Below are 17,072 nucleotides of genomic sequence, written 5' to 3'. Positions count from 1 at the left end.
GCCGATACAATGCCGCATTGAAACCGTCAGAAGTATGTTAATGTGTCGGTATAAACTTATATTTACCTCGTCTAATCTGCTTCCATCGACCCACGTCACTCCATACAAGCTGAGATCGCAGTCAATGCTTATATGAGTAACGTGTCATTGAATCTTCTTTTTCTTCTGTAAATAAAAGTCGTGTTTTATACTATTTATAACTCAAGAACGGCTGGAGCGATTTGGCTGAAAAGGAGTAGGAGTGTGGTAGGATAGGCTAGGATATGGATAGGATATGGGTTAAAAGAGCAACTGTTGAGTTTCTTGCCGGTTTCTTCTCAGCAGAACCTGCCTTCCGAACCGGTGGTACAATCTTTGCAAATAGTCAACTGACGTGTCAAAAGTGCTTGTAAACTGAGCCTACTTGAAATAAATGAATTATAATTTTTAATTTTGAATTTTGGAGTAGGGTAGGGTAGGGGTAGGGTTTCACGCGGACGACGCGACGTTGCGGGCGTCTTTAAGTAGTTAAATTAAAACTTGCTATCTAAAAGCAAGTTTTTTTTAGCAAGCAGCTCAAGTTGAAAGTAAATACACACAAGAAGCTTCTATCGTCTATGTCCAGCAGTGGAGGTCCATCGACTGTTGATGATGATAACGATCGATTGATTTGCTTCTAGGTCACACTACTCCCATTAGCATAACAAAAGTTAAGGTAAACACTCTAGCTGAGTGCTGAGCATCGAGTTTAAGCGGTATTGTGCTCAAGTGGATCGTTATCTCGCTCAGACATTACAGTAACGAGCGGCAAATAGCTACAATATTCGTAATAGTTCGCGTTTTATTATTATTCATTACGTTAGCAATTTTTTTGCATGAAAACATCAAGCACCGGTCATTTTATTCAATTGCTTTTGAGAAGCATCGAATAGCCACATTGCGTTGGTGTGCCTTCGGAATTATGATTATGAGGTTTACATTTCAGTCAAATATTATATTTAGTAGGTACCTACTAGTTAGTAAACATATACTATGCTACGCCATATCGCATTAGAGTAGCATGTTGGGACTTGGGTCTACTTAAGTCTTGGGTCTACCTTCTTCTCACCACTATATCCCCTTTCCTAAGGAGGAAGGCCTGGCCTTGTGGACCATTAAAATAGGTCGAATGATGAGATAACTACTTAAATGTAGGCTTCCACCAGTGAAAACCTAAGGCAATTTAGAAATATTAAAACCATTATGCATCGAGTTGGCAATCGAATGGTCCAGGTTGAAATAGGTAGATACAGTTAGGGCCCTTGGTTCTTGGTTTTAAGAATCAGATAGGTACGATAGCCAAGTAAAGCGCTATTCTATTTTGTATCAATAAAGTTCAACTTAACTTTTTTAAGCTTTATTATTTTTAATTACGCACATAGGGTGTTTTATTAATACTCGTATACGTACCTACTCTGTAACAAAAATGCGCGTGACGCGTCTACGATATTTTGTAATGAAACTTGAATTTTTTATTATAATACTCTTAACTATCGCATTAGCTAAAAAGGTGAAAATAATTATGTGCTTAACTTAATGTATAAACTCTCCTCCCTCTATTTTAAAAATCATTTCGTTCGTTTTATAAAATGCAATATGTTCTAACATCTCAGTTTCTTCGCAACCGTTTCATAAATTACCATTATTGTTATTCAGACTCCACAAACTTCCTCACTAACGATAACACGAGTTAGCACACGGTTTTCCTCATAAATACGAGTATTAAATAAACGTGTACTGTGTAGTAAAATAAATAGCCTACCTACAAATAATAATTAGTTGTAATCAATTAGAAGATAAATGTAGACACCGTAATTGTGTTTTTGTTGGTGTACTTTAAAATATAAATTAGTTGTTTATTTTTAAACCATTTGAGAAACTGTGGCATCAGTTAATAGTGTTAAAGACAGTTTATGTGTGTATATATATTAGGGTTTTTGTACAGAGTTTTGGGCTTACTTATTTATAATAGCAGATGGCTTTAAGGAATCTCAGGCTTGACCATATTTGTTATCTGTGTGCCTAGTGGTAGTTTTCAATGTTTTCATACTGTTGCTATCGCGTAACGTAAACGTGAATTTATATGGAAATTAAACAGTTGTGCAGTAGTGCCAATAGATGGTGTTGTTTCAATTCTTTAGATATTCGTGTTTACGTTAACGTGATAGTAACAGTATGAAACTGCCACTAGGCCCTCTGATGGTAAAAATATAGGTTTCTTCAGTTATGTGATAGATAGACAAACTTTTGCTATTTTATAAAAGTTAAAAGTTTGTTTCCCCATGCTTCTACCATAGGCAACTATAAAAGAACTATGGTGGCTTTGGGAGTTAGCAAGTTTCAAGGGTCTAGAGTTCTACAATTATTCAAGTAAAAAATGTAAATGTGAAAAGATATTTTGTACAGAAATTGGTGAAAAATTATATCCCCAGATGCCTAATACTACTATCATGACAACCCTCAATAGACTCTCATAGTTGGATATTTAACGGTGTTTTGAAGGTGTTTTTTTCTTTACATGTTAGCCCTTGACTACAATCTCACCTGATGCTAAGTGATGATGCAATCCAAGACAGAAGCGGGCTAACTTGTTAGGAGGAGGATGAAAATCCACACCCGTTTCGGTTTCTACACATCGTACCGGAACGCCAAATTGCGTCTAGCCACAGCCGAAGCCAGACCTGGACCAATTAAGAAAACCTCAATCAGCCCAGCCAGGGATCGAACCCAGGACCTCCGTCTTGTAAATACACCGCGCATACCACTGCATCACGGAGAACCTCAAAACAGAGGGTTGTTTAAAAGCTAAGTTTCTGACGAATGGTGTCATGATTTCTCAGAATATGCCGAGGAGTGCATAAATAGTTAATGCTATAAACTTGGATAATGAGCTCTGGTCCCTTAATACCTGGTAGCTCATAAAACCACCATAACCCAAACCCCATAGTCGCCTACCACATTTACTTATGGTAGGACCATGGGCTGATAAACTTTCACCTTTTAAAACGAAGGTCTGGCAACACGGCTCTCAATCGATGACAGTAATTGCCGTTAATTACAAATTATGGTTCTTTTTTCAATAGTTCTCACAAATAACTTTCTCTATTAATAAATGTTTTTAATTTATAATTTTTGCAAACTACCCCGATGGCCCTGGACCATCTCTGGATGGGATCTCTCGTACAAGGAGGCAAGCCTGGCTTTGTAGGGACTCGTAAAATAGGCATAGGATGATTTTAGCCAGGGCTACTATCTTCCTATAAAACCTACGTTCCTACCTATCAAAAGAGCTACTCGTAACTCAGAGGCTATTTCTCGATATCACGTGCCTCATTAGGTCGTCAATTTAATTACGAGCGTGTTAATTTGGAAATCGTTAAAGAATGATTAAGACTATAGTGTTTCATCATTAGCGAATCATTACGATCATTAACATAACAAACATGAATAAAATCACCTGATGAATGTACAGAGCCTTTCACAATATCATCAATATCAGCCACTTTAAGGCCAAGGTACTAATATGGAGCTTAGATTCACCACGCTTCTCCAATACAGGTTGGTAAGCTTAGGGTGAACTGAATTATGAGAATGACCGGGACCGGCTCTACGAAACACAGATGTAACACTTTGAAATTCCGGGCAAAGATTTATTAAGAAAATTCTCTATATTTAGTTGCCCGACTCTTTGTCATTGAACCCAGGACTACGTAATCCCAGGCCCTGTATGCTAATCACTGAATCATCGCATAAATATAGATGTTATATTTTCGGAAGACAGTTTGGCGTCTTGCATCTACACATTAGTAAGGTGACAGAAATGTGATTGTGTGTAAACTAAAATTACGTCAGCATAGAAGGGAAGAAATGCATTTATTACGTTGATTATAGTGATTATAATGTAGAGGTGTGTGGCATCGAAACCCATTTACCAAAAGACGTTGCTTAGTTCTACCACTAACGGATGAATTTATTATCATGTATCTGATGCTTTGCTGACGTTTCTTCAGTTTCTCAAATACGCACCTGTCTGTAAACGATAACACTACAACCAAAGCCAAGTCGTGTTCCTGAAATAGAACAACTATTCCAAGGATTTACAAGTCAAACAAAAAAAGCAGCAAAAAAGTAATCGGCATGGGATTTTTAAACACAATAATGACCTATGCCTACAGTAAGTAGTGTAATTTGTATTGATGCTTTTAACTTCTTTAAGGTTTCGTAGGTACATATTAGGTAGCCTACCTACTTATCTTTGTACGGAAAATAAAGTTTTGTTACACTAAATATTTTGTTAATTAGCTTTTGTCCGTTACTTCGTCTTCTACTTATGATTTTAATATTTATTTAAGTATTAGGTATGTATACTTGGAAGAAAGTGTTACCAGAGCTTTTAAAAAGTTAAATTTTATTATTATAAGTTAATGTGATTTTAAAGTTTTTTTTTACTGAGAAAGAATACAATAAGAAACTTAGGCTAACTTATCCTAATACAAGTGTGGCTTAAGTTTTGAACTTAGTTTTATAGTAGGTTTCATAGTATTAGAGCTTTTTTCAAGAAAATATATAACAAAGTGTTACAAACTTACCATCACAACAAGATTGATCAAGCCTCTGATTTTTAAAGGTCAACCGTGATATTCTATTTTATGATAAAGGTTTTACTTTGGCGTAGTGTAAGTTGTGCAGATGTTGGGCTTACATTATGTTGGTGTGTGAAACTGATGAAGCGTCAGCAAAGAAGAAACATATTTTTGAATTTTCATCTGCATGTAAATGGCCGCTAATTTTATAATTAAGTTGCGGACTAAAGGTCGTAGCTCATTAGAGAAATCGCCTCGTCGCTAGGCGTCCACTTGTAGTCGACAGGTCGACCTCGGATGGATGTCACCAGTGAACCTCGCGTGGTCAACGAATTTCCGAGTAATATTTCACGCGAGGCAAGCATGCTAACAGCGAGTTATCATCTACTGGTCCACTCGAAGTCCGCGCTTGGACACCTCGCAAGCTAGGCGATCCGGTGATGGGTGGTGATGGTTCCGGGTGGCTATAATGAGCTACGACCTTTAGGATCCTACGGCACTTACACAATCTGGATAAAAAATGTATAGGACGTTGGTTTCAGCTATATGTTGTATGCTGCCGTTCCATTAGTTTCACATAAACGTTCGTTTTGGTACCTTACAACGTAGCACCAAAATAAACCTATAATAAAATAGAACATCGATTCCAATTCTGAAAGGCGTAGTTTCTTAAGACAAAATGAATCTTTTCGAACGCTGCCTGTCCACTGAGAACTCGTTCTGTGACGCGTGCATGATGTATTTGGACTACATCGTGTGTGCAGTGCTGGCGCTGGTCGCCGTGGGGATGGTGTTGTACTACACGTCCTATTACATGTAGCCATGGAACCCGCACATAAAGGTAAACTTATCTTATGTTAAGTACTTTAAAGATGCGCATTTATCTAGGGTAGCGAAAAGTCACAATTTTCAGCTTATTTTTGACGGCTACCAGAGAGGTAGGCATCTCCTTAAAGAACCACCGCGCTTTTTAACAGACTTCGAAAAATAATAATCAGAGAAGGAAAGAGGAATTATTGTGGTTACGAATGTACGTGCCTAAGTACAAAGTACGTTTCTCTTTCCTTCTACAAAATAAGGGTTCCACTTTTGTACGAAGGTACGTACCTGCACTATAAAAAATTGGTGCTTATACATAACTAGCTGAAGCCGCGCGGTTCTGTCCGCGTAGTTCCCGATCCCGTAGGAAAACGGGAATAATATAGCCTATAGCTTTCCTCGATAAATGGGCTATCTAATACTGAAAGAATTTTTCAAATCGAACCAGTAGTTTAGTTAGTAGCGCGTTCAATCAAACACACAAACTCTTTAGCTTCATATATTAGTATGGACGATATTTCAAACTTAAATACCTATAATATGATTCAAGAATTTTTGAAATTTTACCCCTAAATGGTTGAAAGGGTGTTATTATATGTGACGTGTAAATTATACTCGTATATAGATATCTAATGTATATAATATACCTCATAACTCCGTCATTTCTAAACCATTCAAAACGACTGATGTAACAGTTATTTTTAATTTTTTGGCGTGTCTTTGTATTTTATGAAGTCGGTTAAATTAAAAAATCAATTTTATGTAGATGAAGACGAGGGGCCAAATATTTTTGTAATTCAGCGACCAAAATGACGTTTATTTACTCCACAGTTACACAGCGTAAGCGATAATGAGTTAATCACGAGATAATCTCAGCAAACAACATCGTGCAGTGTGTGTCCAGCATTACGGCGGCAGTGTGTGCGTAGCATTAGCTGTGGTGCCATGTAGACATCATTGTGAAGGTTTTTTATATCCGCCAGTATTGGGTTTGGTTGCCTCTTTAATTGGATTTAGTAAGTTATTTTTTGTACATACATGTGAGTAAGCATCTAATCTAAGTACTCGTAATATCTTTATGATGAAAAAGTTTTTATTATTCATAAAAAAATAAATTTATGACGAACACTGGGCCGTAGAAATGAATGCGTTGGTAATATATGCGAGAGGCCCTGGATTCGATTCTCAGGTTACACCAATTTAAAATTAAGTAGTCAGTAAATAATATCGACTACTTTCCAATCAATTGAAACGTACCTACATATAAATAAAATTGAAGTATCTGATTGCAAAATAGAAGTGATCAAAGTTTTCATCTGCCTGTTAAGTCTAGGTGGTCTAAGCACAGAACGGCTGACCAGTTATTAATGAGACTTACATTGGAAGATAGAGGAGGTTAGTGAGCAACCTACTTTTTATCCCGGAAAAATCCATTCCGGGATAAAAGTAAAGTAAAAAGTAAAATATTGCTATATATTTATTTTTATTGATTTATAATAAACAAATCGTGATTTGTGAAAAAAAAATACGGGAATGAAGTCGCGGCTATTCACTTCGCAAGTTGTAGTAGGTAGGTAAGATTGTAGTAAGTCCCTAAGGTTGTATAGGTTTTGCAGGGAGCCGCTGGATGCTGGCGGCTCGGAACCGTTGTGTTAGGAAGTCCATGAAAGAGGCCTATGTCCAGCTGTGGACGTCCATCGGCTGATAATGATGATGATGATGATGATGATGATGATGATGATGATGATGATGATGATGATATTGAAAAATCAAAATGTATTTATTTAAACACACAGTAATTTATATAAATAAAGCATTAATATGCAAAAAAAAACTTTTGTACCGTGACAAAGATAGTTAATTTATTAGGTATGTAATTTTTTATTAAGATATAAATTAAAATACAATAAGAAACTTAAGCTACCTTATATTAATATAATAACTATAGAAATCATGTCCACGTGGAAGGGTGGCAAGAAAACTATTGAATCGATTTAAAAGCGAAAAATAACATTGTACCTATGACCTTTCTATTGATCGGTTTGAAGGCGGTGCTATATCATTTACTTTAAGTTTATTTTGTTATTTTGGCCTTATCCTTATCTTGTTTTTTTATGTCTTAGCATAGTGACCGTAATCGCTACAATATTGGCAAATTCGTTCACTTATTTTAGTTTAATTTTAATACAAAACTATTGAACCGATTTTGAACAAATTAAATGGGACCATTCTGGTAGTAGAAATTCTCGACTCGAGCTCAGCAGTGAGCCGAATATGGGTTGATAATGATGATGAAGATTCTGGTAGAATACTCTTTTAAACAAATAAATATTTTCAAAAATGAGTAATAATATAATAAATGACGAAGTTATGAGGTAACAAACATAAAAAAAAACATACGCTTCGAATTAAGAAACTCCTTCTTTTTGTCGATGTCGGTTAAAAAGAAACCAAAACACTTAACGTTATATAGATAGTCGTGTGCTGTATATTAACATAACACCGTGCAATACATTTATTATTGAAACACTTAAGTTTATTGCAAAATGACCGCGCACGCTGTCTAATTAGATTAGCACGAGGAAGGTTCGTCTAGACGATAAGTGACAACGCATCAGGGTTCGCTCATCTGTGAATATTTGCACAACCTGTTAGGGCGCATTTTCACTAACATGTCGCAGAAACTTGTCGCTCTGTTGTCCCTGCAAAAGCATAATCATCAAACATCGTTCGAGCATCGACTATAGCTTGGCAACTTCATTCGTAACACTCCCGATGTTCCGCGCGGGCTGGGGGGCGACGTATGATAATACCACGACTGATGCACGTCACTACCCCGCACGCACGATTTCACACTCGCGTCTTTCCCCCTGTCGCCCGCATATCATGGGAGTGTTATCAACGAACTTGCCAGACTATAGCAACACGTTGCTTGGGTCGGCAGGTGACATCGCACGGGACATGTGAATTTCGTGTCAAGCGATAGAGTCGCGCGACAAATGTCTCCTAATGAAAATGCGCCTTTACTGTAATAGATACACTCTAACTGGTAATTAATATCATCTGTATTTAGTAATTACTATCCTAATGTAACCCACTACAGGAGCTACAAATCCTCTCTCGTTATAGGAGAGGGCATCTGGAGCTTAGACCCACCACGCTGCTTCATTGCCGGCTTAGAATGGTACGAGAGGAGGGGATAATGTGGGTAGAAATATTTTTAGTACCATCGTATATGTGAAAAACTATATTTGTTTACGAATTATCGCCCAAAGCAAATCAGAAAGTTAATTGTAATTATAGAGCAAATTGAATTTCGTGCTGTGATAATTCATGTCTATTCAGGGCATATATTTCAGGAAAAGTAACTAAACTCTCTGTTATTTTCTTATTCATTGAGTGCCTCTTTGACTAGCGAAGGTAGGCACTGAGCTTCGTAAACTCCTCTCTATCTTTCTTGAGGCGAAATAATTGTGCGGCGCTCGCGATCCCGGTCAACTCTCTGATCTGATCTTCCTCAACCATGACTTCTTTCTGCGCTCGATGATTCATCTACCGGCAACCGTTCCCATCATTATGACCTGTTAGGAGCTCGTATCTCTCGTGTCGTAGCACGTACCCCAGATATGCGACTTTACTCATCTTGATGCTCGGGAAAAGTTCACGCTTTTGATCCTTCTGATTATTCCATTATCTACTAACTTAATTGATTTTCTTTTTCTTTCCAGACCACTATTATGAAATAACAAAGCGAACAAAATGGAAAATGGAGACCGAAATATAAACGAGTACAAAGATGTCGCGAAAGGACTCAACTCACCCGAACTACGATCCAACACAAACATACCATTTGCCGACGACTTCGTAGAACTAGATCACGTCAGGGTCGATGAACCGGTTAGACCCAAAAGTCTTAGAGATACTGACAAAGATGAACTTATCATAAGAGAAGGTAAAAGAGAAGATAGGAAGCTTCACGCTTCTGATTTAGGAGCAGTTCGCACACCTAATAGTGATACAATAATTGTAGACACTCCAGAAGGTACACTTTATATAACATTAGATCCAGAAACTTCAAAATCTAAACCTACTAGTCCGAGCACTGTGTCAACAGACGTCACAATATCTCCGTCTTCACCGAGTACTTCTAAAGCGTTTGGAGCTCAAGAGTCGAATGATTTGATAACTGTAGAGAAAGATATAGAACATAGAAAAACCAGTTTGAGAAGGAACTCTATTTCAATGCCTACATTGCAGAATATGGAGCTGCTGAGACAGGAGTATATGAGGAATCAACCAGATGAGGTATGTGGTTTGCTCATTTTATTATCTATTGGTAATTTACTAAACTTCTACTTCAGATTTCTATTCATGGTTGACAAAAATCTTAGCAGGAAACCATATCCAATAACAGAGCAACACTTTACAAGGTATTAGGGAATACCCTAGGCACCTGACGCTTAGATGTTAGGCCAGCTGATATTTTACTGGCTACTGTAACAGTTGTCAGAACGATTGATAGTGGTATTATTTAATAGTAAATGTAACACTTAATAGGTACCTAATTATAAATGCCGATTATCGATACATATATTCTGCAGTCATAAAATCGTAATACTTCTGACCTAGATATACCTAACTATGAAAAGTACTTGCTTGTAGCAGTTAACTACATTTAATCCAAACAAACCGTGCAATCTTAATCCGATTAAATATTGAACTTTTTTATGAGTGTTTGTTGAACTTACGTTAAGAACACCTTTTTTTTATTCAGTTCATGTTTGGTTTCTAAAGTCAGCGTTGTTCTATAAAAACCGTTAACATTACATTTAATAGGTACATTTATAATTATGATTATTATTTTACTTTCTAGTTATCTGTAAAAATGAATAATTGTTAGTACGTAAGGAAATTAAATCATAAATCAAATAATTAAATTATTCAAGCCACAATTAATCGAATGTTAGTTTTTTGTTAAGTTATGTTATTTATTGAATGTTAAGACAGTTTGTTATTTAACTTAAAAACATGAAAAATTTAGCACATAACTCCGTTACCTACCCAACCTCCACTAATACTCGACAAAAAATAAAAGTGATGAAGTAACATGATCATGTGAACCCTGAGAATAGTCTCAGAAATGAATCTCGTAGACATAGACAGGCAACCTTTCGGCGATTCTTTGATATTGTCTATGTATATAATAATAATAATAATAAATAATAATAATATCTATGTATATAACCCTAGAGTATTATATTATAAAGTATTATATTGTATATAACCCTAGAGTTATAGGACATTTTTCGCATCAAAGTAATTTAATGTTTCCGGGAAAAATACAAATAAAAATGCTCTTTTTGTTTAAAATCTACCAAGGTTACTATAAAAAATATCATAGGTATAATGTTAAACTGTTTAGGCAATTTGTTTGATGGTTTGATTTTATTGCGATTTTTATAGTCATCCACATTTGCTTAAAGAATATTAGCAATAACAACTTAACAACTTCTTTTACAACCAAAGAGAAAAAGGATCGAACAAGATAGAAATATTATTATTATTATTATTATTATATAGAAGAAATATTTTTTAATCAGAAAATATTCATTTTAGAACACATGTTCTAAAGACATTTAAAGAAATCCTTTTTATCCTTAAAGAATATATTATCCTTAAAGAATATAACCCTAGAGTTAAATAGGAAATACTCCCGAGCACCCTGTATACATATATTATACTCGTAGTAGTTACACATTTTATAACTCCAGAATTGCTGAACAGATATAGATGACACTTAGCACATTAATTAGAACTGGCTTTAATTCATTACATATATTCCCGTAGAAACGTGGATGAAATGTATAGCAACTGTATGCTAGTATGGGATAATGACTGAATAATCAAGATTTTACAGCGCAATTATTCTACATGATATTTTTTTAATACGTTGAATTAAGTAGCATTTTTTTGTGAATTTATAAAACGGTTTATCTCACAATGGGTCTCTATATAAAGCTGCAATAACCACTGAGATTTTTTTTACAAATGAACGCGATAAATGATTAAATTAAGGAAAACAAGTGTATAAGGGCACTGAACTCTTCGCTCGTAAGACTTATAAAATGGCTGTAAAAACCTTAATTCCATAGCATTTACATTATAACTCATTTATGGCAATATCATAAACTAAACTACAACAAAAGAACCCGTTTTAGTATACTAGTTTAGAAGAGCGTATCAATTGTGTTAACTACGAAATACAAGGAAGAAGGGAAATAATTCTAAATAATTAGCAAATTTGTTAGTTTTGTGACTATAAACTCAAACAATGGTCGTATTTATTTAGCAGTCTTTCGCTATCTCACGTCAGTTTTTATCATGAGAAATGATAAAAGCCAATTTGATAAATCCACGAAAATAAATTTACTTTAGTTTTGCATAGGTAGCCTCTTACTACAATTGTTCTATTTATCGAGGTTTTTGAAATAATTGAAAGTGTTTATTATAACAGTGACATTGAGTATAGTGAAATCAATGGGGAAATTATGGTCATGACAGTGTAATTAAATTTTTATCCTCATTTATCAAGATTAGTTAAACTTCCTTCTTCGTGATCACAAACTATATCTATCCTTGGATTGAGATAAGCGGTATCTAATGAATTAAGATTTTCAAATATTCGAACAAGAAGATCTAGGTTATTAAAGATTAAACTCTCGGATATTTGGACCACTCATTTTGCAGGAACATTTGAAAATACGAGTAAGATAACGATAACGATAATATTTATACATTTAATTAAAAACATTAATCAAAAACGTAAACGAATAAAAAATAATAAGAGTAAAAGAAAAATCCAAGATGAGGGTAAGAAAAAAGGCGGACTTGCGTTTAGACATACCTTACTACCCTCACGATTATGTAGAAATGCCCCCAGAAACGCGAAGGCTCATACACGAAGCCAATCGAACTCCAAACGACATACAATTCATCGACGACAATGAAGTCGATATACCAAGAGTTCAATTCGAAGTCGGTAGTCCGACTTACGATATTGAAAATGGATTTCGATCAACGACTCCGGAAATTAAAATTTCAAGTGCAGAGAAAGAGAAAAGTGATGAAAAAGATGGGGAAGAAGCTAAAGAACGAAAAGCTTTAGATTCCCATGATTGCGATAGTCCTATAATGTACAGAAGAGATGTTAACTCAGCCAATACTGTGAAATTCAATTCGAAAACCAAAACAGCACTTGAAATTAAACCGGATTCCAACGGAAATGTAAGTTAAAACCTTTCTAATAATATTGGCTAATCCAAACTTATTTCTTTGTCCGGTAAAATCAGGATACAAGAGTAGCTGCACTTATGCAGATACGTGTATTTTTGCCACTGCCGTTATAAGTATGTTGAGCTACTTGTAATCTTAGTTATTAATTAGAGATTCGCTTATTTGTGTCGAGTATGTAAAAGGTTTTAAGGCCCACAAAAATATCTACAGAATCACTAATTTTATTAGGCAAATATTTATCAGTTTTGTGCTAATTTATAGCCGGATAAATGTTTGTAACACTATTTACCCTAATAATTACCACTTTATCGCTGTTATCGTTTTGGTACTTCAATTGTTTTAAACAAACTGAAGTACTTCGGTGAATAAAAATTGTAGATAATGCAGTCTAAATCTTTACATAACCTAGAATTTTTTATCGTAAAGATAATGTTTTTATCCGCTACCTGTATTATTTTTTTATCATGTTTTTGTTCACAACATTTGCACACATTTTAAACTCGATCTAGTTGCTATTGCCATTGCAATTTCGATATTCGATCGTCTTCGATATTATGGTTGGTAGAACGGGTTTAGATTGTTTATTAGTTTTTCCTTCCCTTGGAAAATAGAGATCAGTTAAATAAATAGTTTTCAGAAAATTAAAGTGAGCGACAACTTTAATGGTTTATGTTATGCTTATGGCAAGTTATGCTTCAAAATTTTTGTATCAATTTTAAAAATTGTGTTGTCGAAGGACAATAATAGGTAATCGACCCCAGTGAAGGTCAATAATGTATGATAAATGTCAGAATAACTTCAAGAAATTGAATACTGCCTCAGTTTTCACGGACTCTTGATAGTAGAGACTCTACTATAAAGAGTAGAGAGCATACTCTTAACGATTCAAGAGAAAGAGTCAAGAAAAATATACCTTTCAAAGCTAATTAAAACCTAAACCAACTTGAAAACAATGAATTAGAATTACAATGGCTTATAAAACTTACGAGTACTTCTGGATTCCCAACACTACGGACTATTCCCAAAATGGACTTATTTTATAAAATTTTAATTATATTTTTGTTATTTTAAAATATTCATTTTTGCTTTTTACGCAATAGCGCTTATAGTTAGTTAAGACTGATTTAATTATCCTGTACCCAAAAAACAGTATTAATATTTCATTGCATTTCGATGAAGTATTAATACTGTTTTCATATTTTTTCTTTAACAACAACTGAATCAAACGAGTGACCTTTATACTTTATTATAAGTCGAGTCTTTCTTCAAGACCATCTAAATTGGCCGCCGCATCCTGTCGAGGGAGGTGCAGTGTAATCCATTTGTTGATATATTATTTTATTTATTTTAACGAAAAATATCATTGTTGATTTGCATTGATTTAGTTTAAATGACTCAGGCTTAAATAACATAATACCTACCATCTTGTACCCATCCGTTATTTAGCTGATGTCCACGACTTCGTCTGTATAATTTTGGGATTTTACTATGCCGCGGGAATTCCCATATCTTTCATTTACCTGTTTTCTAGCGGACGCCTACGTCATATTAACTAATTACGCGCTAAATTCCATGGCAATCAGTTGTGGTTTAAGCTGTAAGTTGATAGGTAGATCTGTGTGAGGTTTTCCTTTTTCCGTTATAGTTTTTTTCATGGAACTTTATTTGTGCGGTTTTGACACGAAAGTTTTGCTAAGGCAATACAGACAAACCAATTGCTTGCACTTTTCATAGCACTTTACATTTTTACCACATTACATCTGCTTGTTCCATCAAGTAATAAAATAAAAAAATATTAATTGAAAAAGGAAACTTTGAGACTAACTAAACTTTATATATTACGTTTCAAACACACAAAATACATTTCAAAATGTTCCTGTCCAGACAAGCATTACTTTTGCAGAAGTGTCCCTTATATTTTGCAAATTATATAATATTTCTCATTTTAACGACTAATCTTAACTGTTATCTCTAGATTAGCATAGGGTGCTTAAAATTCAAGGTTAGCTCACGAAAACTTCAATTCAAACAAATGACTTGAGCTACATCAATAAAATGAATCCCCTCACTAAAATCGGAGGTCACAAGTTGTTCCTCAGCTCAGCTTGTCCTATTTGCCTACATTCAGTCCACAGATTGTGCCCGTGATCTCTACATCTTAATTCTCGGTCACGTGATTGATAGATAATCTTGTTAATCTATGAATGGACATTTTAAGTAAATTCTTTGTAAACTTTGTGTTCTAAAGTGTGGTTTTTGAATGGATGCTTTGATTTGATGTAATATTTAACACTTTGCTGATGTTTTCTCATTTTGATTCACAATATGGTGATGACCTCAATGTTACGTTGGTAGCATTGATTATCGTGAATCTGAAGTGATTGTAATGAATTCAAAGCAACGATCTAAAGTGATTTTTAAATTGTATTGTTAAAACTAAACTGAAGTAGAGAAGATAAATAATGAAGAGTTCATATTCAACTTCACAAATGAACAATGAGAGTAGATTCAGTGCGTTTGCACATACCTTCAAATATAGATCGCCCTTGTGGATAGAGTCGGACTCTGATGTCAGCAAGAGTCGGAGTGAGAGTGGGAGTGGGCTGGGGAACAGCGACGAGAGTCTGGAGTGCAGTTCGAACAGCTCGGATAGTATTAACAACTTTTTAGATAAAAAGGTGAATTCGTATTACTAAGCATTCTATTTTAAATCAATAGATTAAATCAATCATAGGTATTGCCATATGATCGTCGCTCCGAGTAATGACCATTTTGTTAATTAACAAATGTTTTATTGAAAGTTAAAATAACTTTTAATTTTGTTTTCTCTCCTCCTATCTGAATCCTTCATCCTTTGCATTTGTTGGAGCCACTGATGACATTGGTTGGGCGAAAGACAACAAGGAACTCACTGTCTTAGTAGGTACTTCTTGATCATACTGCTTTTAATACTGATTAATAATGGCTTTAATGCACAATCCTTTCAAAAGTATGCACAATCAGATGCGTTTTCAACACAAAAAACCTCCCAAACGAGCATTAAATTCTAACTTATTTGTATAAATATACATTATAATATAACGCGTTTGTTTATAATTGCAGCGGTAAATTATCACCACTATCAGTGTGACCGGTGCTGTTGTATTATTCGTTCCATTGTAAATAATGTATAGCTGTAAGTACATCTCATTGTTCTACCTTTTCCGACAGGAAGACCTGCGTAATTATCTGAATAAGACTTGTGGTTTAATTATTACACGAGTACTCACATTTCGAACATCCTCGTCTTGTGGCTACTGGCTAAGTCACAAATATGCTTTGATTATATACAGATATGATATGAATGTTTAAATGCCATAGGTAATAGGTATATCCACCTACGTACGTATATATAGTTGCTAGCCTTCCTTAATAAATGGTTGAGATCTATAAGGTTTCGGATCACAAGGTTAATAGGTAAGCTTAGCTTTTCCTTTCTTACAAGAAATTTTCAGCGAAAATTCTCAGCTCAGAGTTAAAAAGTTGGTGTTACTTAGCTTTTGCCTCGGAGAGCACGTTGACACGTCGCTAATCGCTATAATATACGTTCCTTTGATCAATTTCAGTGTCAATCATAAACCGTCACCAAATTAAAATGTGGATTTTGAGATTTTGAGGTTCTAGAGCAGGGTTTCTCAAACTTTCGGCTCCACGAACCTCTGTTAAAATTTCCAAGTGACCCCTAACTAAAACTCCCCCCAAGGAAAAAAATAATTTGACTGTTGAAGAAAATAAAGTTTTTATTTGAATAAAAGGTAGCACATAAAATACCAAAAATAAATGTAATATTAATGTTATGGGTGTGCTTGTTTCTTGTTGCTAATGGATTCAATGTTAAGAATAATTTTGGACAAGTTTAACCCTAATTCTGACTTGGTATCAGTTATCAACCAACCATAACGTAAATCTTGTCGCGAACCCTCTACTGTCGAATGGCGAAGCCCTAGGGGTTCGCGTACCCCACTTTGAGAAACCTTGTTCTAGAGAATGTAAATCGAAGTTTATAACGACATCTATTGGTGCAGGCTTAAACTAGAGTGCAAATACGACTACGAGCGCTACAGTTACAGCAGAATTATGCCATGTGTTTGCGATAGATGGCGTTACCTATCTAAGTAACGTTACTGCATCGTAAGCTCAGTGGTTAGTCTATGTGCCTTTGATCACCAAGTACGTACTGGGTTCGAATCTTGGATCAGACTATATAATAACTAGTGAGCTTTTCTTTCCTCTAAGAAATTTTCAATAGATATAAATATCTGTTCGTATTTCGGAAAGCTACACAAAGGCTAAATAATAAATAATAGTGGGGCCGCATTT

The 17,072-nt window shown here is 35.0% G+C and overlaps 1 protein-coding gene across 4 annotated transcripts in view; it reads left to right on the top strand.

The window, feature by feature from the left end:
• Positions 1–17,072, top strand: part of LOC112046104 (myogenesis-regulating glycosidase) — a 41,905-nt gene that overhangs the window by 2,968 nt on the left and 21,865 nt on the right. The window contains exons 1-2 of one of the 4 annotated variants that reach the window (XM_024082598.2): positions 5,157–5,442; positions 9,149–9,725. In XM_024082598.2, the coding sequence (XP_023938366.2) occupies positions 9,180–9,725 (546 nt within the window). In that variant the 5' untranslated portion in view covers positions 5,157–5,442; positions 9,149–9,179. Of the gene's footprint in view, positions 1–5,156; positions 5,443–6,308; positions 6,437–9,148; positions 9,726–11,795; positions 12,705–17,072 lie in introns of those variants that run through there. The other 3 variants (XM_024082599.2, XM_024082596.2, XM_024082600.2) reach the window with 3 other exon arrangements.

This window comes from Bicyclus anynana, chromosome 17 (assembly GCF_947172395.1).
Source record: "Bicyclus anynana chromosome 17, ilBicAnyn1.1, whole genome shotgun sequence".
In the NCBI taxonomy this organism is placed as follows: domain Eukaryota; kingdom Metazoa; phylum Arthropoda; class Insecta; order Lepidoptera; family Nymphalidae; genus Bicyclus; species Bicyclus anynana.
The sequence above is the reverse complement of the archived record's forward strand: the minus strand, read 5'-3'. Positions and strand labels throughout refer to the sequence as shown.